General features: G+C 43.2%; 1 protein-coding gene across 7 annotated transcripts in view; it reads right to left on the reverse strand.

Annotated features, from left to right (window-relative positions):
• SLC15A2 (solute carrier family 15 member 2) overlaps positions 1–25,717 on the reverse strand; it is a 67,259-nt gene extending 41,542 nt beyond the window's left edge. The window contains exons 1-6 of one of the 7 annotated variants that reach the window (XM_026118479.2): positions 25,505–25,717; positions 10,295–10,341; positions 7,006–7,093; positions 6,236–6,377; positions 4,612–4,704; positions 3,422–3,521 (exon numbers count right to left, since the gene is read on the reverse strand). In XM_026118479.2, coding sequence (XP_025974264.2) covers positions 3,422–3,521; positions 4,612–4,704; positions 6,236–6,377; positions 7,006–7,093; positions 10,295–10,341; positions 25,505–25,571 — 537 coding nt within the window. In that variant the 5' untranslated portion in view covers positions 25,572–25,717. Of the gene's footprint in view, positions 1–3,421; positions 3,522–4,611; positions 4,705–6,235; positions 6,378–7,005; positions 7,094–10,294; positions 10,443–15,424; positions 15,993–25,504 lie in introns of those variants that run through there. The other 6 variants (XM_026118480.2, XM_026118482.2, XM_026118478.2 and 3 more) reach the window with 6 other exon arrangements.
• Positions 25,718–26,041: the final 324 nt, after the last annotated feature.

Here is a 26,041-nt window from a genome sequence, read left to right on the forward strand (position 1 = left end):
TGACCAGCTATTTCCCATCATAAAGAAATCCTAAAGAAATGACTAGCCTCAGCAGTCTCCCCCGATCCTGGTGTAGCACTGCCATGATTTGACAGAGGTGGTGCGGAGCAGTCCTCAATCCTGCTGTCTTCTAGCCACATTCTCCTGCCCTATCTACAGCCCTTCGCATCTGAGCAATTTTGAATTTCCATAAGCTGAACAGGACACAAGCACACAGCTCTCGGCATGATAAAGTCTAGAGCAACAGTTACCAAAAGCAACGGGTTGGTAAAATAAGAGGATAGTGATGCATAAAGAATTTGGGGCATCTTATTTCACACATTTACAGATTTCAGTTATGGGAAAAAATGGTCAGAGAAGCAGAAGTGAGTACAAAAACAATGACCTAGCAGCTTGCAAGTTGCGCTGATTGGAAAAAAAGAATTCCCTCCTTGCTTTCTTAATCTTTAGAGCAGACGTACATTAATAACATGATTTGGATTAGCTAATTTGAGAAAAAGGTACTATACATGATAATCCTGATCTCCATGGCAACAGGAAAATAAAGAAACAAAGAGAAAGAGCTATTTAGTACCTTAAAAACCATATCACATTGTTTGAAAGCAGCTTTGGTCCTTAATTAATATGCACAGCAGCCTGTGCATTTATATAACATATTGCAAATATTATTCTATTCAGGCATTTTTAGCCTGGACTGCTAATCGTATAGACAAAGATGCTTAGAAATCTCCTGCAGATAAATCCATTTTCCCTATCTGACCTCCTGCTGAACCAGTGGTCTCCATCGCTGTTTGCAGTAGTACTGTTCTCAAAGTGGCAGCTCCAAGGATATTACATAAAAGTATTTTAAGGAAAACTAGACTGTGGTGTGCATTTACCTCAAAATCTATATTTGTCTCTATGTGGGAATATGCAGGGCCACTTTTCCTTTTTTTTATATATAGATAGATAGATATACATACACATATACACACTATACATATATATAAAATAGTATGTATTTATATATAAAAATTATATTAAAGTCTTACATATATTTATATATAAATATTTGTTCAGAACTACCACATCTCTGGTTTCCAGATGGAACAAGTGAGCCTGTGCACTTAATGGCTCAGATGAAGTTTATTGTTGCCCTGCAAACTGAGGAAGAACTAAATTCTTCATTTCATTGGGAGTTATCAAAACTTCTTCCACTCCAGGTAGGACAAGATATGAAAAACATAATGACTCCCCCTCAAACAGCTCTGAAGGGAAGAAACATTTTGATTGGCCCCAAACATTTCATTCCTTATAAAACCAAAACCTCTCATTCCCATTTTGAAGACTTAAATTCTCTATCACATCGCATAAAATCTTTTTTCTTTTTTCTGAAAGGCAAAGTAATTTCAAAATGGTAAAATACAATATTTCTACTCTAAAAAGAATGGAGTAGAATGTTGTCCTTATCAGAAGCCTTTTAACAGTTTTCTTTTTCTAAATTGATTTCTCATGAAGGCAACACACAGGTAAATATTTGAGCCTTAGCATTTGATAAATTTGTTGGAAAGGTGTAGTCTGAATACCGGAGAATGGGCACAGACCCCCACAACCATAGGTAATTCAGTATTTTCTCTGTAACTCAGCTGTAGTGGTAAGTCTGGGATAATAATACTTGTGCGCCTGACTGGGGTGCTGAGATTCATTAGCTGAAGTCTACAAAACACTCAGAAGATAAGTGGTACATATTATCATACTGTAATTAGCTGGTAATTGAAAGATGCTGGATAAACATTATTAATCATTAATATTCATAAAAGTAGTACTTCTGAAAAGGCTGCTGTAACACCTGTGGCAATCCTTTCGGGACAGCTATCGGTGCTGTTAGCAGGGATGCCCACACGTCAGTATGCACCGGGCATATTCCTGGAGCGCTGAGCAGCGTTGTACAGCGGCCTGCTCTCAGTCAGGGCTTTGCCAGCTGAGGAGGCTGGTGACTGCCAGCTGATTGCTGCTCCCGCTGCTGCAGTGTCCTCTAATGCACAGGCTGGACATGCCTGCACAAGGGTCTGCTTGGAACAAGTGGCTATCAAACATCTCAGCTTTGCTTCTGCTTAGTACACCTTAGTCACCAACTGTATGGCTTCAGTATCACCCAGTTCAGGTGCAGAAAGCACAAATCTTCTCCAAATTTTAAAACAAACATTCTAGTCTATATTATTCACTTTTTAAATGCTGACCATATACTGGGGCTTTGCAAAAGACAACACCTGGCTCCCATCCCCAGGGGCCAGCCTTTGTCCAAGGTACAACCAACCCTACCAGTGCCTTTCCTGCTGGACCATTGTCTAATGTCCTTCTTCAATGCCTCTGCTGTTGGGGACTTCCAACAGCCCCAGTCTAGTCCAGGACTTCTCTGGACCTACTCTTGGAAAGTCTATCCTAAATCATCCTTCTTGAATTTAAGCCTACTCTTCACAGACTGGAACAATTAGTCCCTTCCTTGTACTGGCCTCTTACATATTTGAAGATCTATGTCATGCACAGAAGTTGATTTGAATATTATTCATTGAGAAAAACAAAATTTTTACTTGTGTATTAGGTCAAAACAAATCAAACCATCTAATTTCAAGTCAGTTTTAAAATGTTTCCTTGTCTGTGCTGCAGTAGTATCTCCTGATCCTCTTTGCTCCTTTAAGCACCACCTCATCCCTGATTGAGCCCTTGTGTTGCATAATGGGAGTTCTGAGATCAGCGTCTTACTGGACACGAAAGCCAGGTGGGATCCAAGTGCTTATGATGCAGAATGAGGACATGAAGCACCTAGACTACAGTTCAACAGATGCACTACAAATAGAGCTAAAAAAACATTTTGCCAAGTGCAAACCGCAATTCTTCAAAACCTTCTATTCTGTGAAAACGACATATTTCAACTTTTTGGCTATATTTGGTACTAGAACTACATCGGAAATGCTGGAATTTCCTATAGTTCTTTCTGAACATTTAAGATGCAGACTATTACTAATAGCTGTTTTGAGAGAAGCTTTCCAAGAAAGCATAGGGACTGACAATAAAATTTCATCTTTCATTCACTATATTGCATTGCAGTGCATTATCACCCCTATTAAGCTGGCTCAGAAGTAGCTGCCTTTCCATGGTATGTTGTACAGGATCTTCCAAATACTCCAACATCCAATTAGCATTTAGATTATTTAATGCAATTATGACCTATCTATCCCAATGTCATCTCTGTCCTGTTGTCATTTCCCTTTCCTGAGCCATCCTGATTCTCTTAAGTCTCATGCAAACCATCCTATGAAGCATCCTATCTACATTTTTTTTCTAGCAAACTGCTCGTATTCTATTATAACAGGATTTGATTACAAACATCCTCATAAAGTAATCACACACTGCAGATTTTAGGAAAGAAAGGAAATCTTACATGTTCCTCTTCAAACTGGTCCCCACCAAATGCAGAGACACAGGGCTTGATACCTCCTGTTCCAAGGGCGATCAAAAACAGACCAGTCATAGACAGGACCCTTCATGCAAGGACAAAAATATCACCATTGCAGAACCTTTACAGCACTTAGGAGAGCATTTTAGTGTCACCCAACCATGATTTCTCCAGTATCTCTGTCTTTTGCACATGGGCAAAGAAGATGAGCAAGCTAAGCGTGAAAAAGAATGTCTATATTTGGTACCAGTCAATTAACAAAACAGTTTTTCTCAGTTTCTCACTGCTCTGAGGTCCTATCAGACATAACAGATCAAACATCTGTGGGATTATTTTCATATTTTTGACTCACACAAAAACAAGAGATTGCAGAGATCAAGTGGGGAAAAAAGAACAAAAAAGCGACTGCCTATAGGATTTCCAGCCTAGGTAAGATGAAAGGGTTGGATTAGCATTATTTTTGGGTGCTTTCTACCTCCCAGTGCTCCTCAAAATCACATTGTTGGTCCTCTAAATTATTTCTCTAGGGAACAGGAGTGTCAGGACTGGCCAAGTCTGGGACATCAGGAAGCTGTTCTGTAAATGAGATGTGCTCCTGCCTGTGTATTCACATTTTCAGAGCTGTGGCAACCTAGGCCAAAACATCTTCGTGGTTTCAGAGATGCCAGCTGGGGAACTAAGCCTATCAGTTATGAATCTAGAGGGCAAGAAGGGTAGTAGCCTGGAGAAGATGGATCATTCCTCTGTTATGGATCAGGTTGCATCTCCTACAGGATTTTTGTGTTCCTATTCACACAGAGCTGCTGAGACAGGCAACAATGCCAATGAGGAAACGGAAGGATTTGGGGGGGGCGGGGAGGATGAAGGAGCCTGGTACAGGCAGCTGGGATGGGGAAGACCGAACTGCAGTGACATGATGTAACAGAGAGGGGCAATCAGATGTCCCTTTCTCAAAGGGTTCAAAGTCTTTGTGGTGGTTTCCAACTCCTGCTGGATTCACACTCTAGCTTTCAGCTTCCCCCTTCCGCTCTTACCCAGACATCCCAAACCTTTCCCTGATAAAAACAACCTGTGCATAGCCCCCAAACTGCTCACCTGATGGTGGTGAAACAACTGACAGTACTGGGTAAACCAACTACCATTGCAACAGCATTGCAGCTTCAACAGCTACTTACACATGAACAACCTGGTTCCCTAGGGATGGAATTGCGCCGACTGACTTTATCAGATGGCCAACCACATACACAATGGAGAGGTAGATGATCGTCCTGTGAGAAGAGCAAACAGCAATGGCTGAAGATGCTGGGTGATGTACGATCTGAAAACAGAATGTGCCTGTGTTTCCTGACATGGCAGGTCTACTTGGCAGATGCACAAGGAACTGGTTAATCCATATGCCTGATATTGCACGCAGCTATAATTCTTGTCAACACTGAATGCACTGGAAGGAAGAGATAGGCAAATAGGTTCAGATTAAGAAGAAGGAGGGATAGCCCCTGCTTTCTTCACTGAGGTTGCTGGGCAGAATAAACTAACAATGTTCCAATACATCGTGCATGGAAGGCTGTGAATAGAAGGGTACTATTCATATCCAACTTCTTTTCCAGATTACTAATAACTGCATTTTCTAGCATGTGCCAAAATGAATCCTTAGTTTGGAAGGTATCTGTAAGGACTGTGGCCCACATTCAACCCACTTGACGAACACATCTAAATTAGGAGTGTGGTTTCCCTGTTATGAAACTGTTTCAGATCTCAAGCACCTCTGAAGTATTATTGAGCTCATCTATCTGCCCCCTCATCTTGGTGGGGGAGAAAAGGAAATCTAATGAGCGAGATGAAGCTCTTGAGTGTACTCCATTCCTTCATCATCTTCAGGATTATCACATGCCTATGTATTTATGAGCAGCACAGACACACACAGAAGAAACGGAAGGACTTGTTAGGATGGAGGCACTGGATGCTCTAAAAGGAGCCCAGTGAGCTATTAAGCACAAAAGCAGTCCTGAATGCATCCAAACTCTGGCTGGAACAGCTAATTCAGAGCCACAAGGGAACACTTCTAAAAGCCCTGCTAATCCATTATCCTGTCCTTAATATTACCAAGGCCCAGCTACTCCAGCAAAAGCTGCCACCTATTAAGCTCCAGGGAAACTCTCTTTGATGCATAATGCACAGAAGTTAGCATGGGGATTTATCTTCTCACGTCATCATGCTGCAAGATCAGAGATCCTCAAATAGCAATAAACATGGCTATGAGACCTTGAATAATTGTTAAAAACCCCCACTGTTACTTTTCATTCAAAGGGACAAGAGAATGACTGAAATTGAGCACAAAGCTCAAAGCCCTGGAGTAAAAATGGGTGTGCTTACACACCATACGCAGGGAAAGCATAAGTGGGGTTAGTGACATCTTCACCTGAAACTGCTAGATCCAGAAGATGACACTCTCTCTCACCTTCTCTGAATCTGTCTCAGCAGCAGAATTTGGCAAGCTGAGGGTTAATCATCCTACATCTCAGTTTCCTAAAGGTGTATAGGGAAGGAGGGTGGAGAAAAGGTGTGCTCATGACATTTAATTTGTACAAATTATTTTGTCCCATATCAATCCTTGGATGAAAGAGGAGCTCAGAATAGCACAAGCAAACAGACCAGCAGTTCATCCATTAACAGAGAGGAGCTGACCTTAGTAGGTGTGTCCTTGCTGAACTCTGAGCTAAATAAGCCAGCCTCAGAACAAGGAGCATGCTTAGCACTGCCGTTGTGCAGACTGCACAGTGTAGATTTGTCCTTACTCACTTGTATTTCCCCAGCCATGAGTCTGCCATGATGGCTCCAATGACAGGCGTGAAGTAACAGAGAGCGGTAAAGGCATGGTACACAGAGGTGGAGAGATTGTCATCCCAGTGGAAGAAGCTGACGAAATACAGTGTCAGGACAGCTAAAAGGAAACAACCACACCACATCAGATAATTAATATACATCTCCCCAGGTAAGCAAGAAACTACACCACAGCGTCCAGAAAAAATACACTGATTTGTCTAGCAGCTATAGGCACTGTTGTGGAAAGATCTGTGCTTTCAGACCTGTCCCTGGTATCCCCTGACATAGAAAGAGCTCAAATGAGATATATGAGTATTAGCCTTTCTTTGCTTATACACATTTATATATAGATGGAAAAGATGTTTTCTAGTTTATCTTACCCTAACTTGTAGCTTTGCTTATGCATATTTTCTATTTGCAAGTTACAGGCCTGTACGATTCAGTTTTTAGATGCACTGATTTCACACAGCTATGAAAGACATCAGGCACAGGAAAATCAGATTCAAGACACAAAATCATAAAAAAGTTGGAAGGGACATTTGGAGGTGTCTAATCCAAACTTTTGCTCAAAGCAGGGCTAGCTTCAATGTTAGGGCACATTGCTCATGCCTGCATCCCAAAAATACCAATTTAACAAAGACCTTTGAAAGACAGTGAGTTCACATACAGCACAACCCTGGGACACCAGATCAGTATGCACAGAAACCCAAGGATGGAAAGTCGCTTCCCAGACACGGGGCACATACCTCTCATGCCATAGTAGGAGAAGCGCTCACAGAACTCATTCACCACAATGAAAGCAATGCTCAAGGGGTAGTTGGAGCCACAGAGCTTCTGTGGGAGACAAACCAGAATATATCAGCTTTGTGAAAGCCTTCGCTCCAGCAACATATCCCCATAATGCCCCAGCAGCAGAGGCAAGCCCAGTCCAAAACCCAGGAGCCCACAGCTGCCTGACTACTTCTCTGCCCTTTTGTCATTGCAGCCGCTCTGCCACAATGCAAAAACCCACTGAGACACAAAAATACCTTCAGATGCTTTTCTTTTGCACTTCATACTTAAAGCTACTGCCCGCTGCCTTGAAACTGCTGCCTCTCCTAATACTAGACCTCACCTCAGCAGTTCATGGACCCCAGGGTAGTGCTCCCTGCTGCATCCTTCCACCTGAAGTTGCTTCTTCCCCTGGGATAACTGCCCTCAATCTCTGCACCTCAATTGCCCCGATATGCATCACGGCTCACTGAGGCAGAGCATCAGCCCTGGTTGTGCTTCACTCCCTTCCCCATTCTCAGGCATGGCACTCATTTCTTATTCCAAGGACACTGTCACAGCTATTGATAATTTAATTTATTAATCAAAACAAAACAGTGAGGGGTTTATCAAACCTGTTTGAGCCTGGCCACTGTATGAATGAATCCTACTTAAATCTGGGTAAAATCCGCAGTCTCTAAGTTAAACAAGGCATTTGAACATATATGAGTCTTGGCATGACCCTGAGTGTGCCTCAGTCCCTCTTGCTACCCCCTGCACTGTGAGCAGCAGCCGCTGAGCTTCACTTCCTCACAACAGGGAAAGCAGGTTTTCAGAGCACCATCCAGCCTCTCCCAATTAGTGGGAAAGAGAGGCTTGCCATACACTAGGTGAGGGATGGCGGGTGTGATATTAACAGCTGCATTTATATTTACAGTTTTAATTTTTCAGTGGCCATAGCATGGGCCAGTGAAGTAAGGTGAACTTTTCACATGCATTTCTGCTCCTGTTGTCAGAAATAATGAATTCCTGTGTTTCTTCCTAGAGGCCCAAATGCAAATACAGATACCAAAATAGATGTGTTTATTCAGGCTTATTCCACCACCAAGAGACCTGAGTTTATTTGGATCCCCAAAGGAATGGCATCGAGGTTACAAGATTTTAGCTTAATGATGTTGTCTTGCCCAAGATTACAGAAGAACCACAAAAGAGAAGAGACTGGCTGTCCACAAAAAAAAGAAAGAAAAGAAAAATAAAATAATTAAAAAAAAGGCTTCCATAACTTAACCCAACATTTCTAAATACAAATATTTTGGGGGTTTTTTTAATGTATCTTTCACCATGTATGAGATGCCTTTTTATTAAGCAGTCCTTGGCCTCTTTGCTTTACTTGGGTAAATATGTAATTATCTATTTTATTATTTACTCTGAAACCATCACACCCGGCATATGGCTTGTAAGACAGAGCAGGCTCCCTTGGAAAATGCACTAGGGCTTCCTGCTTTTAGACCAGCCTCAAAATGGTGGTGTATACAAGCTGCAAATGCACAAACACACACACAGAGTATTTTTCTCCAACAAGTTCTTTGTAATTGAGAAGAAAAGCTGTAAGAGGCGAATTATGTTCCCTACAGGTACTTGCAGGTATTTTTGAACCTGGAAGTAAAAACTATGCAATAGGTATATTTTTATTCCTCACTTTCACAGACCTTGCTATTATACTCATGACATTTAATAACGTTTCGCTGAGATGCAGAGTGTAACTGTTCAAACCCACAGGGCCAGGTGTCGGGAACACTGCTCCCTGAAATCACCGCTATGCGCGCCGACACACAAGCCCTGGTGGATTTAGCTGCAGCGGTTTAGGATATCACATGCCAGGCTGTGACCTGCGGTGACAGAAAACCTGGTGGTGGCCCACTTCTGCTGCCCCTTCTCTGGGACAGGCACCCTCTGCAGAGCAGTGGGAGCAGGCAAGGAAAGGAAAGCTGGAGGCAGCGGCTCTTCCCGGCTAACCCTGCCCACGTGTGAGAGTCAGCACCCTGAGGAATTGCTTACTAACGTGGAGTGGAGTAAGGGATTTACAAGCAGGAATACTTCCATTTGGCCCGTATGTCATGAGACAGCACCAGCACATGCAGAAACCCTCATGTATTCTCTTGGCTGTATCACTGACCTGCCTGTGGCCTGCCTGGGCATCCAAAAGTGGGCAGCTTTCATCCATGAGGACAGCTGGATGCAGTTTGCTCGCTTTCGCAGAGGAGGACCTTGCTCAGCAGAGAGGCCCAGCAAAAGCAAAGAGGCTAAGCCTGGATTCACGAGCACACAGGTACTCTGCTGTGCTTAGCTACCAATGTGAGCCCAGGATTGGCGGGATTATGGAGCTTTTTAGATACTTTGGAAGTTAATAGTCTGTGTCTTTGAAAAAAAAAAACCCGTCATTTAAAGTCCCAGCGGCAGGACCTCTCCCTCTCCCTCTTGTTGACTAGCTGCAAAACAGGATTAAACTTGTGTATTTCACAGGAGCTCTGGTTATCTAATAGTTAATGCCTGCACAGTACTTAAAATTGTGAGCTAAATATTGGGCTTGCTAATGACATGACTGACTGAGGGCAATATGAGTAAGTAGTACAGTATTGTCCTGCAAGACAGAGTACATACAAAACAAGCCCTTTTCTCCCCAAAGTTGAGACAGTGTACAATTTTTAGGGATCAACCACTCAAAGAGAATTAGCCTAAAAAATCTGCAGAAGCACCAAAGCCACAAGGCAAGAAACATTCAGATGAATCTGGTTTTAAATAACAGCCAAAGATTTAAACCTGAGGCTCTGGCACTACGGGACGGCTCCAGTACACGTCAGCGGCCCATCCTCAATTCCTGTCCTTTCTTCTGCTTGGCAACATCTGGAGATCCTTCCCTGGTGGATCTGATCAAATTAAGTAACAGGCCAACTCCCTCCCTCTCACATACAACATCCCCCTTTACTTCAGAGAAACTGTCCCACAAGAAAAGAGGTGTTCAGGAAGAAGGCAGCAATCAAAACCGTTTTTCCCAAAGACTCAGATAGCTCATTTTTCCCCCTTTAAGCTGCCCTTTCTTAACTTAATCAGGTTAATAGAAGGATTTTTGCCTTGAGTCATTAATGCTTATTCCAACCCCCTGCAAGAAAGGGTGTTTGTCTGTCTCTAGCCAGAGCACAGCAGAGGAAGGAACAGAGAGACCTTGCAATGTTTAGAGCAAGCTGAGCAGAAAGCAAAGAAAAGGAAACCAGCTGTAACACTCACCGGGGATTTTTTCTGAACAGGGAAATCTCCTTTGGGGGGATCATCTCCTGCAGAAATAAAAGTGAACAAAGTTTCCTTGGATTCATTTCTCTGAAAAGCATTCATCTCCCCTCTCGCCTTGTCTCCCACCATGCTATGTGACCGTGGTGAGTTGACTGGGAAGATTTCCAACCTCAGGCATGAAGTTTGATTCAGTTTGAGTTAACCCTAATTGAGCGTGTTTCTGCAGCCAGGGCAGAAGCGGGAGGGAGGCGCTACTATGAAAGGTGACTGCAGAGTTCAAGAAGAGTGAGGGAGCGCAGCCTAAATCATTCATGGGTTGGAGCTGCCAGTACTTTGTGGCACAGACCTGCTGTTTGCTTGGCATGCCCCCAGCTATCGTACGTGCATCAGCCCAGCACAGAACTGTACACTGAACAGATGTGAGCTGAATAAAAATCCCAGGTCCCAGTCTGAAGCCTGCATATTTAGAAGCAAAATGTGCATCTCCTACCCTGTCTGGTAGTGACAGGTTTATTCCGCAGGGACTGCAAGGATCTCCTTCCACTGCAAAACCACACTTTGGGCCCAAGTTGTAACCACTGAAATGCTCATCATCACACCCCTTCACACATTAGGATGTCACGGATGCCTGCACTGTGTTAAATCATTTCTTTGCTATCCCAGGAGTGAAATGACCCAGGATATGCTCCCGCACCAAGTTCCAAGAATGACCTTGCCTTTTTCCAGAGAATATTTTAATCTGGAGGGCACAGCTAGCATCTGAGAAACCTCTGTCTGTTCACCCTATATCCAGAAGACCTCCTTTGGGCTCCCTGTGTGGCAAGCACTCCCTATGCTGGGCTGGGAGCTCTGGGATTCCCAGTGCAGCTATGTGGACCCAGCTCCCTGAAAGCACCCTGTTGTCCCTCCTCCCCCAAGGGAAGTAGAGGAGCTCTTGACCAGTAATTCCTTCTGTGCCAGTCACAATTATGGAGCAAAATCCACAATCTTTCCATTAACCATCCTTAGGGCCTGTGGCTCTGCAGCATTCTCAGTGCAGGGGGTTTTCTCCTTAAATTCAGCTTCTTTAAAAGGCAAATGTCCAAAGAACATTACCAAATGTTTTTCACTTATCAGCAAAAGTACAGACCATACCCAGAATCTGCAGTTGGTACAGGAGTCTCTATAAACTCAGCACTAGCTCCAATACTGAGTTGCTGCCAGTGCTTAGGCATCATGGGAACCAGGTTTGCAGTTGACATACCAGGAAAGAAGCCTTTGCTCACATCACAGATTCTTAATTTGGCTTCAATTGCTGCTAACAAGACCAGGGGAACACTTGGATAAGGGCCTGTGATGTTGCAGAGTCTGCAGAGGAAGCAGAATTGCTCTCCATATTCCCTCATGTGCTCTGGTACTGCTTCTGCTGAAGATCTCCAGTGACCATGCCTTGTTCCTGCCAAGCACAGGGGCAATAGTCCAATCCTCAGATGAGGCCAGGAAGGTCTACCTGTTTCCCTCTCCCTTTTTTCCTCTACAAATGCAGCAAAATGACAGTTTGTAACCTATTCTGCACTGCCCCAGATCCATCTCCTTCTCTTCAGCCCTCAGTGTTTTGCATGCCTATGCCCTTGCTTTTCACTTGGGTCACTTTTCAGGTATCACAAGCAACCTCTAGGTAGGTAGGACTTGGTAAGACCATTTCATGACAGGAGTGCTGCAAGAGTGACTCAAAAGCAGACCCGAGGCTGGGCACAGTGCAAGGAACAGGACTTGTGCCTGCTTGCCCTGCCTCCTGCATCCTAGGCCAGCTTGTTCCCTCAATTCCTGCAAATCCAACCCCGTGTTCAAGGCGGCAGAAATACTTGAGCCCTCAGGTGATATCTCTTATTGTACTAAGTATCTTTAGACAACTCCCAGGAGAGACCTGCTGTGGTCTGTCACCATACAGGTAAGCAGTACAAACACAGCAGCAAAGTTATTAAAGGCATACAACAAAAGAACAACAGAAAAGGTTTCACCATCTCTTGTGCCATGCTCCCACAATGCTGCAATGTGATGCCTTAATATTTTCAGCATCCTGCAGCTATATCTTCTGTGTGTGTACACAGTCCTGTGTCTCACATAAGCTAAATGATTTACTTAATACCAGTACCAAAAAAACATATCAGTCAGTGGGATTAGCATACTACTTATCAAATACACTGCAGAGATGTTTAGGTCGTTAGCCACCAGAAGATATTCTCAGACAGAAAGGGGGAAGGAATTCAAATGACTGGTAATAAATGGTAACTCATGGCAAACAGTGAGAACAAGTTAAGGAGAATAAATCTGCAAGCAGCTCAGACACAAATGAATTCCGAATAAGGCTCGCTAGAAAGACACTTGCATGGCTGGGCTGAAAATCAGGAAGGAAATGTACCACAAATGAAAATAAGGTGGCATTTCTGAAGATAACTATAAATAAACAGATCAAGCATGGAGCAGTAGAAACTGAAAAGCTAAGGCAAAAAAAAAAAAAAAAAAAAAAAGAATTATTGCTTTTGTGTGCCCTGCTAGCTGTAAGAAAAGGTGTTAGAAATACTGTCAACACCGGAGAAAAATGAAGGAAAATGAAAGTCTTATTTGAACTAGAAAAACGAGCAAACAAAAGCTCACTCAGAGAAGCCAGAAAAGTTGCATCATTTTTGCCCCAGTCTTCACAGAAGAAAGCTTAATTGCAACAAAATACTTAACATCATTAACATGAACTGCTAGGAATATGGGTGAGAACAAGACAAAAACAGCCTAAAGAATACTTAGATACCTCAAATGTGTTCAAATCATTAAAGCTTGATGAGGTTCACCTTCAAGTACTGAAAGTAATTATCGAACCACTACCCTTGTGAAAGACAGATGCAGGATAAGCATCGCCGCTGTCTTTAAAAAGTCAGTCTAGGACAACCCAGGGAATGCTAAACCCCTCAGACCAGTTTCCATAGCTGGAAAGATACTTGATCAAATAATCCCTCTAAGCACCAAAAGGAGAATAAGGATTACAAAACACCCATTTTGAATCGGAAAAAAAATAAGTGCTGTCAAGCTAGACTTTTAGTCTTAGGTGGCATGGTAAGTGGTGCAACAGCTAGGTGAGCTGTGGATGTGACATATCCTGACTCTAGGATCTCTAAGGTCTCACAAGGAAAAGATGGTCCAGATGAAATCCCTATATAGTGAGCAACTGGGAAACCCCTCTCAGAGTAGCTATCAATAATTTGCTGTCAGACTGGGAGGGCATGAAACACAGGTTCTCAGCATTTCCATGAGCAATGAGAACATCAGAATAGACAACATGCTGCTAATGTTTCTGGCCGAAACCAGGACAGAGCAAGTGTGGGGGAGAATCAGATTAGAATTCAAAATGCTGATGCCAAATGGGAAAGACAACTTCATGGCTCTGAAGTGAGTAAGATGCAATTCAGAGAAGACAGACAGAACGTCACACTCACCCACTGATAGGAAAAACTACTGCCACACAAGGGAGCAGGGCAGGGTGCCCCACACTACAAATACAGGCGAAAAAGGTGATTCTTTGGCAAAAAAAAAAAAAAAACAAAAACAAAAAACACTAACATGGATGCCCCTCGGAATTGGAGATGTTGAGCACTATGTCCACCTTGTGGCCCTAGGCTTTAAGACATCAGACAGTCCAGAGGAGAGTGACAAGAATGAGCAAAAGTTTAGAAAACTTGGGCAAAGACAATGACTTGGAGATTTGTATTTATACTGGCCTAGAAAAGAGAAGAAAAGGGGAAATATGGTGGTGACAGTATTTTACATAACCCAAGGCTGTTCAGATAAGAGACCAACTATTCTCCATTTTCATTGAGGATAAGATAAGAAAAATACCTGACTTAATTTTCAATAAAGAAGATTTGGGGCCTCTTTTGGCTAAATTCCATTTCTGCAAGGAGAGCTGAGGACTGGAACAGAGGCTGTGGGGCTTGAGCTGTGGTGTCTGGGGAATCCCTGGTATCTGTTAAGAACATGTCAGGGACAGGCTAAATACATTGGCTCTTGTCCCAGAGCAGACAGATGGATGAGGTGCCCTTCTGAAGTTTTCCCTGCTGAATTTCTATGAAAATCATGCGCTAAACAACTTCAACTGGTAAATGTTAGAGCAAGGACTGTTCCCTTTAAGATTTCCTCCTTTTCAGGTTCTTTTATGCAAGTGGGGAATCTGCGTGATGATTCATGCTTAGATGTAATATTCAGCTACCAGATGTCTTGCATAGCCAGAAGTCCCCATGAATACATTATTCTATGACTTTCAGTTCATCATTTAAATTTTTTTCAGATCCCCAAATCCACAGGAAAATAATCTGTATTCTCCCTTTGCATTCACAGTCCTCAGACTCTCGCTGCTTCCTGCTATAATACTGTACACATTAATCTGTTTATAGTCATTTGATCTGTTCATTTATACCTGTCTTCATTTTGTGGTACAATTCCTTCCCGATTTTCAGCTCAGCCACACCGGTCTCTTTCTGCTGAGTCTTATTTTGAATTCACATACACTGGCCATACTTTTATAGTACTTTTACCATATCTTTGTTTTGCTCCTCCTCTTTCTCTTTTCCAAGATAAGGTTATAAGAAGCTAGATAAATGTTTGCCAGTAATACTTTGGCTCAATGACCTGGCCCTGGGTGGACAAGATAACCTGTCCAGGTCTCTTCCAGCTTATTTTCTTCAATTCTTTGATTACATGAAAGAACATGGCTTAACTAATTTAGACAGACCAAGACCAGTTTCTATTATCAGCAGATTTGTCTCAAAGATCAAAGTGATTTAACAAAACTACATATCAAATCACTTGAACAACCAGAAAAAGAAGCCAGAAGTCTTCAGTCCTTCATCTTTGCTCTATCTGTTACCACTAGCCCTTATAGACTCAAACTTGTAAAGGTATTTACATTAATACTACTAATGATATCAAGTGCCTAAATCTGTAAAAGTCTGCCATATGGGCATACTCAACCTGTAACAATCAGAGAGAAACTTCTCATCCCTTCTAATGCTTTTTTGCCTTCAATTTCTTCTATGATTAGCAAGAAAAGGTCTAAAAATGAAAAATAAAAAATAAAAAATAAAAAAAAGAATCTCTCACCAGCTTGAGTTTCCTTTGCAGTTTGCAGCATGCCATCCTTCTCCACCATGCCTGCTGTTCCCTGTGCACTGGATGACCCCCAGCTCCGTTGTACTTGAAGATGAACCTCGTTGAACAATCCTGGCTTTCTCTCACTTGTTGTTAATGTTTCACTTCGCAATACCAAACCTTTCGTCACCAGTTAAAATAGTTAAACCTTCATTTAGTTTTGATCTTAAAGTCCCACTGAAGTCATCTCCACTCAGCTCCAAAACACAGAGAAGCCACCTTTCTCCTTAAATACCACCTTGCGCTAATGCTGCATTGCATCTTTCATGAATGTTCTCAAGCAATCGCTTTGCATTGTAGCTACAGTATATTTCAATAAAATTACTATTTCTGGATAAGAACAGGCATTGGACTCGTGATCTACAGCTGGCCATAAACCCAGACAGACTTGGGATGTTGTACACCAGCTTTAGAGCTGGCCTTAACTATGTGCATCTGATAGTAGTTAAGGTTGTGAGAAGAAACAAGATTTCAGCACCTTTTCACAGACTGACTTCAATTCCAGGTTCTTCCTGTGTCACGGAGGAATGCAGACATTACGGTGAAATGCCGTTCTCCCAGGCCCTTTTCACCTTAAAGCCATCAGCTGCCTGAAGGAGGATCAACATTTTTTCTGCCCCACTTCTGTTGTTTATTTCTTTCTGCTTCTCCACTCCCACCATTGCCTCCAAACCATTGTGACTTCCTTTCAGAGAGGCTGCAAGGCATCTCCTCCACAATGAAAAGCCCCAGACATGTTCTGAAGATAGAGCAATGACTTGCAGTGAAACTGTGTATTCAGCAGTGGAGCAAAATGGGGTCTCAGTCACCATGCATCACGGCCCTGAAGCTCTTCGTTCCACCCTCCACTGTGCCGAAATTCCCATCCTACCTGCCTCATAGCCCAGTATCTCTCATTATCTCCTCATTACACAAAGTATACTTGAAGTAACAAACAGATATGCAGTTCCCAACGAATTCTGCTATTAGCTGAACTAAGGTTGACCCAGGGGAACTGGGCAGGTCGACTAGAAAGATGTATTAAGGAAACATGAAAAGACATATGAGCTTTATGGTGAAAAGACACATGTAGCAACAGCTAGTTACATGTGCAATAGTAAGTGGTCTAAGCTGGTCTCAGACCACATTCCAAAAAATGAAGTAACGAATACACTCCTACAGGTGGTGAGTCATTTGACAGCAACAAGGGATGCACTGGCAGATGTGAATAGAAGAAAAACAACACAGACAACTCATAAAAAGAAGATAGTAAATTGTAAAGTGGCTTGTGAAAGAAGCATTGAAGCAAAACTGCAACTTTAATTATGGCTACAAAAGAGCAGGCTATTCTCACAAGATATATTAAAGTAAAGATAGATGGTGAGAAGGATTAAAATCCAGAATGTAGGATGCATGGCCAGGATCCAGAGTATTAGTCGTATTATAAGTAGATATACCACAGGTATAAAGAACAGCATGGCAAAGCTAGCAGCATCAGACACTGAGCAAGCACTGTGAAAAGCAAGCAGAAAAGAAGTATGAGCACTATAGGCTAGACAATGCAATAAAGAAGAAAAGCTGGAGGGAGAATAGTCGTTGGGAAGAATAAAAAGCTTTATGTGGTAATACTTGTGACTTCCGTTAGAAGATTAGGGGGGAAAAAAACAACACAGCAGGAAAGGGCTTTTTAGAGACTGTCAAAGCATGGAAAAATTAGGATATTTCTCCTCATTTGGAGGGAGTGTTAAATCAAAACACAAGAAAAGACAGAGCTGATCAGCTGAAGCAGGAAATGAAGAAAACCAAGCACAATGTACAACCATAAATGTAAATTATTTTCTAGGCTATCATAATGGGACTATAGCCAAATTGCTGCACAAATTGAGAGCTGGCCCTGGAATAAGGTCTGTGGTCTTTCAGAACAGACCACTGATTAACAGTAAGCAAATACCAAGGAAGGCTAACATATCACATGGAAAGTCAGGAATAATTTAATTATTCATGCTGTTGGTAAAGAGATAGGCTCAGTGACCTCTTAAATTCATTTCCAGTTATTTTTTCCTCCAATTCTAAGTTATACTTTCTGTTATGGGACAGGGTATCATGTCCCAACTCAGAGCTGACTGGTAGCGCTGGAGCACTGATTTCAGTGGGTTCCAGACCAAGAGAAAAGGGACATACGGGTGCCCCAGGCAATACGGACTGATGCAACACATTGGGTCCCTGCGATGTTTGTACGCTCTGTCCTTCTGGCTTGGCCTTTGTTTCCCCTGCATCCCTTTAGCTTTTCAAAGCGTTTTTGGAATGCAGCTCACTTCTTAGAGACAGTCCCTGACTGAAACAATAGCTACATACCTATGTGAACCAGTAAAATGGAAGTCAGCAACAGAGAGAGTGCTTGGGGCGGGGGGTCAAGAAGAGGAGAGCTAGGATAGGACCAAAAAGGGTATGTGAGCTCTCTTTCTAGTATACTATTCAGTGCTGTTATATCATGAGGGCATAAATGATAAATTCTGAACATTTTTTTATGCTTCTAATAAGGTGTGTTAGTCTCCTACATACCCAACATCACAGCTGTCTGGCTCAGGTGTAACTTGAACTCTCTGTTTGAAAACTGAGTAACAGCGCTGGCCCTGAAAACTGAAACAGTGAAAAACCTGAAAGTCGACCCTTCATTTGTCTGGGGGTTGAGACTGGAAATTCCCCCTCACAGAGTGAGATTGTGGGAGGTCCCTGCAGCTGGAAAGAGAAGACAGATGTGGTGCAGCAGGACTTTGGAAAAGCACTTGAGGACTGTTTAGTGTCCTTAGGACATTTTCTCCTTGCTGACATCAGAACCAGGATCTTACACAGTGCCTTTTAGCAGCAGGTCCTGGGGCATTTCATGAAGTTGGTATCTGCGTCTCCACTTCAGAGATGAGAAAGGGTAAAACCAGCGTAATGACCTAAGATTCCACTGAAACCTCCTGCATGCCAGCCCAGTAGTCCATCCCTTAAGCTGACCTGCCTGTAATATTGTCATGGCAAAGAAAAACTAGACACCGATTTACTCTGTCACAGGCTCTGAAGGACAGCACAGCTACTGAGAAGGATGCTGCAGCTTGCAACAGCCTCAGGTCTGGAGGAAAGCTGAAAGATAGCCACATCCAGTGTCTCAGTCAGCTCTTGAATGCACTGCCCTCCCCTCCATGCTCACTTCCAGCCTCAGGGGCACACACTGACTTGGAAATTTTCCTTTTTGCACTGCCCCTCAGCTAGTCAGTAGCTTTTTCCTGGTGGCAAGTCCTGTGCCCCCTCCCACTCAGGTTCAGAGTTAAGAGATGCTTTTACTTACTGCTAAACTATCCCTCAGCAAGATGCAGCTGGTAAGAAGAAACACAGGAATCCTGTAACTAATCTGTTCTCCACAGCCAGCTTGCAGGGATGCCCAGCTCCAGGAGACTGTCAGACAGCAGTGGAGGGCACGCTGGCTACACAACTTTGCAGCAGGACTGCTGGGTTCAGTTCTGACTCTGCTACTTGCCAGACACCTTAAACAAATCTTTGAAGTTCCATGGTCTTAGCTCCACTGGACATAAAAGGAGAATCAAGCAGCACTTATCGCCCATCTGGGGTGAGGAGTTTCATTCATTAATCTGGACACAGGACTAGAAGTGCCTTAGAGAAGACATCATTACAGTGGAGCTTTTTTTGCATGCATTCACAATAAACAACCTAATTGTTTTATTCTTTACAAGTTTCCATGTATTGGGAGACAACACGCTACACAGACAATTTCAAATCTTTGCCCTAGCAAAGAGCGTATTCTCACCATATCTCAGCACATAGCTGATTGTTTGCAGCTTAAGCTGGATTGCAGCTGTGTAATCAGTGTTTTATTAGGGCAAGCTGCCAGGGTCAGGTAACATGTAAAGCCCAGAATATTTCTGTCCTGATGGAAAAAGCTGCAGCTCTGATCCAGAGAGATCTCAGCTCTATGACGGTGACCTCTCCCATGTCTAAACACAAAACAGATATGCCCTTCTCCAATCTAGGGACTGTCACTCTTACTGCAATTTTAATCAGATCCTCCCCAGCCAGTTCCCTCCATTGCCACACCAAAAGCCAGAGAGATCGGAGGCTCATCCAAAACTCATTAACTCTGGTTCCCTGTGTTTTCATAATGAGCTTGCAGTGCCATCCATTCTTTTCAGCCCCATTACCACAATTGTGGGGACGGATTTGCTAAGATAGCAAGTGCTGGTAATTCTCACCAGCTCTAGCTGGAAGTGTGATCACATGGGCCTTCTGTGCATCAGGTCCCAGAGGAAGAGGCAGAAAAATCAGAGGCCTTTTATTTATTTATTTTCTTTTAAATGTTGGTCTAAACATACAGCCTTTGGGTCTCCAGAGAACCCAACGCTTTGTAGTATAATTCATTCTGCCCTGGCCATATTGTGCAGTCTGCTCTCCACTGGCACTCATGTCAAATCCCCTCTGACTTGGCTGGAGGAGGCATGGTTATACTCACACAGAAGGAAGAATTTATATGGGCCTCTTTATGCTTCCTCCCCCAAAAGATCCACTTCTCCTAGGAACTGAGTGACCTCCAACCCAACTGATGTCAGTGGGATCGGGGCTGCTCAGCCTTTGCTAGATGCTGTCCTCACAGCACATATTTCTGGGAGGAGAGAATGTGGGGCAGAGGGGAGAAACAACACCCCTCCTGCCTCAGCATGGGATTGAACCCATGCAAATACTCTTCATGCTTCACTTGTGCAAACAGAAGCCCTGAGCAAAGTAGTATTTCTCACGGGCGCAAGCAAACTATCTCTGGTATAGAGACACACAGAACCTGCCAGGCAGCAGCCATAGCACTTCCCCAAGTAGAGGTCAATGGTGAACATTGCTCTTGCTGCACCTGCAGGCCACCAGCCTGCTGTGCTGCATACCACAGAGCATTGCTGGTATCAACCACCACCGAGCAGGCTCCAGTGCCTTTTGAGTTATTGCAGACACAGGCTCAGAGTATGAGTCCTGCTCCAACAGTAGAACATTCAGTGAAGTCAAATTAGGCCACATTCACTCTTCAGGTTACTACACTCACCTCCAGCTCTTCCATTTTCCTAATCCATTTCTAAGCAGTTACTCATGCATTATAAGTATACAAGCCCTCCACAGATTTCCAATATCTTCCTGTGGTGAGCTATTAGCTATTGATCTGCTCATACTTTACATTTATTACTCACCAGCAACCAATCTCATCTACATCTCAGCAGAACAAAATGCCCAGATCTGGCAGAGTGCAGGTTTCAGCAATTCCAACGCTTGTTCTCTTCTTAAACCTATTTCCCCAGAGAGGACCCCTACCTTGCAAACAAGAAAACAGCTCATCAGCTGCTCTGGCAAGATGGAAATGGTACATAAGGGCTGTGAGGCAGTAGAGGCATGTGCCAACTGCAGCAGAGTTACTAGATGACAGGAAAGATGTGCCAATTCAGGTCAGCTATAATACATCCAGTAGTTTCATCTGAGGGGCTCTGACAGGTGAGGATGGTGTTTCCACCCCAGGTGATGAGCAGTGGTGTTGGGGATATGATACCATAGGCTTTCCACCATCCCTTCCACCTCCTGTGCCCACAGCTGACATGTCTTTGCTGTTAGATATGCCATTAGATGTCTCCATGTGCTCTTGCATAGCCCTCAGTAAACAAAGGGGAACACAATAGTACTCAATGGTGGAGAAATCCATTCATGACAACATTTATTAGCTTTAATAAACCCTTGCTAAGAAAAGCAGTCCCCTTCTACATGATCTTCAGCTATGTCAAGGCCACATGAGATCCAGCCACACTGGTCCTTTAAGATGCTGACGGCCACTTGAGAGGTATATATTCAATTGACTTCAGTAAGTGTCTGAGTGCTCAGCAACTTGCAAGAGATTTGTTTAGAGGAAAAATAATTCTTAGAAGCAAAGTGTACCTGGCACTTTTTTTCCATCTCTCATTCTGCTTTACCTCAAAAAATAAATCACCAAATAGACTCAATATGGAATGCCTTAGCATTGTATTCATCTGGAAATATTTCTCTGCTGTACAGACTCAGATTAACATTAATTTTCTCCAAGATAAAGACACCTAGAAATAATCTGAGGCAATAAAACCAGTTTCCAGCATTCCTGACACTTCCCATTGTTAACAAACAGACGATCTAATAATGGTAAAGTCAGAGGAATAATTTCTCTCTTATACTAGGTCTGATTGACTAGACATGACAGATGGTGTTTTTATTACTTTCCATCTTTATGCCATTCTAAAAGAGGCCTCATCTTATTCAGCCCAGTCTGTGTTTTGAGTCTTAACCTCTCAGATAAGCAAACCCTGTTTCATCAGGTTAATGGATCCTTACTTGAATCAGGAAGGCAATTTTCCTTAAAGTTATTCTAATCAAGAACTCAGAGCCCAAATTGTGCTGGCTGATTGACTACCAGCAACAGTTAAATCTTTCAAGTAAAGACTAGATTTATTTTCAAAGAGGGAAAACAACTCATTATTATTATTATAGAAACAATTCTATCCTGTATTCAGTGACTTCTCAAATACCAGCTTTTACTACAGTCACAGAATTAAAGATAAAAGTAAAGTTAATATCATCTCCCTCTCAGTAGTTTTATTAAATAACAACCAGGAAAGGAAAATCAGAGAGATGGCCTGCTGTCTGCTTATACCCGCTCAGTTAACTGCCCCTAAAGTAACAGCATCTGACCCTCATCAGCACTGACCCTTCCACAGACAGACTCACTCCAACCTCTCCTCCCGCATCAGCATCCAAATTGAGAGCTGTTTGCCCAAGTGACTTAGTCAACAGGCTAGGGGAAAAAAAGTGACAGAGGGCAGTCTACCCTCTAAAAGAAAATCTCCAAAGAAAAACCAGTGCCCCCCGGATGCCGCCTACAAGTCTCATCTCCCAGTGCGGCATCTGGCTCTATGGGCACAGTTAGATGTTGGAGCTGCCCAGGGGCGCAGTGGCAGACTATGGAGATGGATATTGTAGTGACCTGCTCCTTGGCTCTTGGTTGACCTTTCACTGCAGGAAGAAACCCTGGCAGGCTTGATGAGGTCCAGATCACTTGAAGGAGCAGATAGGAAGACCAGCCTAAGGTTGCTGAGATGCTCTCCTATTGTCTCACTACCTACTGCAAGACTGGTCCAGGAATCCAGACCATGTAATAAGGCCAGTACCAAGAAAAAAGAGCAACCAGCCCAAGGTCCTGCAGGCAGGCAGTCACAGAACACAAACTGGATCCAGAACCCCTAAATAATAATTTAGTCAATGCTCTTCCTTCTCAACACACATACTGCCTTTTCATACAGCCTCACAAACAGCTTCGGTCACCCTGACTCCCCATCAGACATATCTACTACTGGATTTCCACCTCCAGAAAATCTGACCCCCCCCCCCCCCCCAGGACCCTCAGCCAGAAAGGCAGGCACTTTCAGGCTGAGCAAGATGGGCCACTTGACACACAAAACTTTTGCCATTTTGTGAGCAGCTGAGCTGTTGTCCAAACAGCTCTGTTGAAGTTATTGATACCTCAAAAGAAACGATCATTCTCAATGATTTTTATCTACCAGCAAAAGATTTTTAGGGTTTAGTCAGGCAGAGTATTACACTGTAATTTCAAGGCAGGCATCTTTAAAACAGTGATTATTCTGTAGGAACAATAAAAGTGCTGGAAAATACATTAACTATTTCATTCCTCAGAAGGACTATGAGGCTGTCAGGCTGTGAAAAAGGGGAACCTACAACCCCCCATTCCTCCCCCCTTTCTGATACAAATCAGTCCCTCAGATGTGCTCTGCTTGTGCTCATAAGCACAAAAGTTAACCTAGACCTCAGGATTCTCTGTCTACCAAAAGCTCGCAGCACTTGCACTCAAGTCCTGCATACATCCAGGACAGCACAGCAAATGCAGCCAGGAGGGCAACAAGGATCACAGGGACCAGTGAGAGACAGCAATTCTTACTCATTTTACAATCACGCTGCAACAGCACTCTTATACTACACACAAATCTCAGAAACAACTGCCAGCCCCTACTCCAAAGAGTTAGGACTGCACCCCTAACAAGCATACAGCAAATCCAAAACCCACAATAACTACACCAATAACACCTGCTAGGACATGCTGCCTTTTAAATTGCATTAAACCATCATCACTCAAGTACAGCGCAGCTGGTTCCACAGATGCATCTCATTAAATAATTATTCTACTACTTGGTGGAGACCCAAACCCCTTTAACACAGATTATTCCTCATCTCAAATTGAGTTGAGTTTCCATACTTGGATTTGTTACCCTATAGCTGTGCAGGTACTTTGCCTTGTGTTTTTGAAATGTTCATGAGATACAGAGTGGTATGAAAGGTTTTATCAATGTTTTGAAGCAGGGGCTGCAAGAAACTTTCTGCTTTGCTTAGATTGAGGCTGGAATTTGGAGGTGCAGGAGGAAACTGGGCACGGAGGGGTATTTCAAGGCAAAGTAGGGGACAATGTCATGAGGTTTCCACCATTACGATCAATAGAAATCTCACAAGATCAGTCATTCTTACCATTTGGGGGGTTCCTTTTGAGCCAAAGCTTCTGACAGAATTTGCTTTTCTAAGGCTTCTGGCTTCCTCTGAATTGGAAAGGGAACGTGGACTTTCTAGGTTTGGATGTCAAATGAAAAGGGTGTGTTTGAATCAAGAGACCCCAAATTCCAAACCAAAGTCTGACAGGATGGCTGGGCTCAGATTCAAGGATTAAAAGTTCCCCAAGCTCTCTCAAATGTCTCCACTTCAGGTTCTTTTGTGTAGCCTGTCGCACTTGAAACTCCAAACATCCTTCAGGAGAGACAGCCTTTTAAAATACCACTCTCCTCAAATATCCTTTCCGGTTTGATTACAGACGTCTTGGTGTTGAGAGCAAACTCCCCAGGAAATCCTTCAGACAAAGGATCGGTAGAAAAGTATAACTTAAAATACATGTCACTGGGGAGAGTCTCCAGGGCAGCCCTGGAACTGTCCCCACAGTTCAACAATCCCAGGGGAAGTAGGAACCTGTCCCTGTTAATTACTGCTAGGAACAAAGCCATGCGAGCAGCAGGAGGAAAAGCCAAGCTTCATTTTTACCAGGTCTCATTTGCTACACTATTTTTTTTCCAATGAGCAGTGTACAGTGAGGTAAATTTGCCTCTGGGCTGACTTAAAACCCATTGAATTGGGCCTACAGACCACAAGCAAGATCCACCCAAGTCCAATTTCCAGAGTTTGAGAACAGCTGACACGAGCTGCTTTGGAGAGAATGGCAGAGACTCTGCAGCTACAGGATAAGCCGCCCCAGTAGGCTACTCATTGCCTTTATTGAGTGTTAGGTCAGGCCCCATGCACACAAGTGTCTATGATCAGCGAACCCAGGATTCGCTAGTTCTGCCCAAGGGCTTCTTCACAGTTAATCCAAACCAACTTGATTCATGAAACTGACTGGAAATCTCATCAAAACAGGCTTTGCAGAGAGATTTCTGGCACTTTTGCTTCCAGCACTGGCTGAAAACAGAGAAAAAAAAGAGATTCCAGCCTCCTCTGAGTTAATTTCTCAGATCTGGAGACGGGTGATTACTTCACAATAAATAATAGTAGCTTGCTCATTTTCTGCCTTTTGCCTTTTTACCCTATGAACATAACTTGTTTTTTTCTTAGGTTTATTTGTTTTTCCAAACTATTTGTCAAGTAGTTTCCACAAACAACTTCAGGTAGTTTGACAGCATTAGCAATCTGAATATAAGCAGGCATGATGGGACGCCCAGGTTACATGGTATAATTCTGAGTATTTCATCTGGATGAGAATACATCTTAGAAACAGGTTCACTGTGCAGATTTGCAAAACTTTGAATTTGAAGCTTTCTTTCAAGGATACTTTGAAGTATTGCCTGAAAGCAGCCCACTCCCACAAACATTCCTTGCACAGTCTGCCTGGTCAAGCACTCCCAGACCGGGAACGCGGAAAGAACAGAAATAAAATCAAAGCACGTTACTTACGGAAATATTTGCAGCAAGCCTCAAAGAAATGTGTCGGAGGAGTGTCCCCAGATGGAGGGATTTCCATGAAGACAGCAGTGAAGCTGTCCAAGACAAAAAAATGGGCAATATGAACTGTTTAAACTTCAGGACGCGTCTCATGTAAATTTAGGGAATGAATATAAGGCTGTTTCTTCTTGCACCCACAGCAGCACTCATATACCATGCTGACGTGCACAGCACAAATGGCAAGACAGGCTGCTGGCCCCATAGTAACATTGTTTTGTTTGTGTCCCTGAAGCCTGTCAGCTAATCTTCATCTGTGGGTTTGGCCAAAGAAATGTACTGGCAAACCTTCCCAGTCTGATTTCTGTGTAAAACTTCATAGCTTCTTGAGGACTCATTAACTCTTTAGTTCATCACTCATTTTTTCAAGGGGTCTTTCATATTCTGTGTACTCCTCAGTGCTTGAATAAGTGTAGAGTTATTGGTGGGGTCATTACACATGCCCCAGAGAAGGGCTCCTGAAGAAATGGGTGGTCCTGCAGAGACAGCAGA

Source organism: Dromaius novaehollandiae, chromosome 7 (assembly GCF_036370855.1).
Source record: "Dromaius novaehollandiae isolate bDroNov1 chromosome 7, bDroNov1.hap1, whole genome shotgun sequence".
NCBI classification, from domain to species: domain Eukaryota; kingdom Metazoa; phylum Chordata; class Aves; order Casuariiformes; family Dromaiidae; genus Dromaius; species Dromaius novaehollandiae.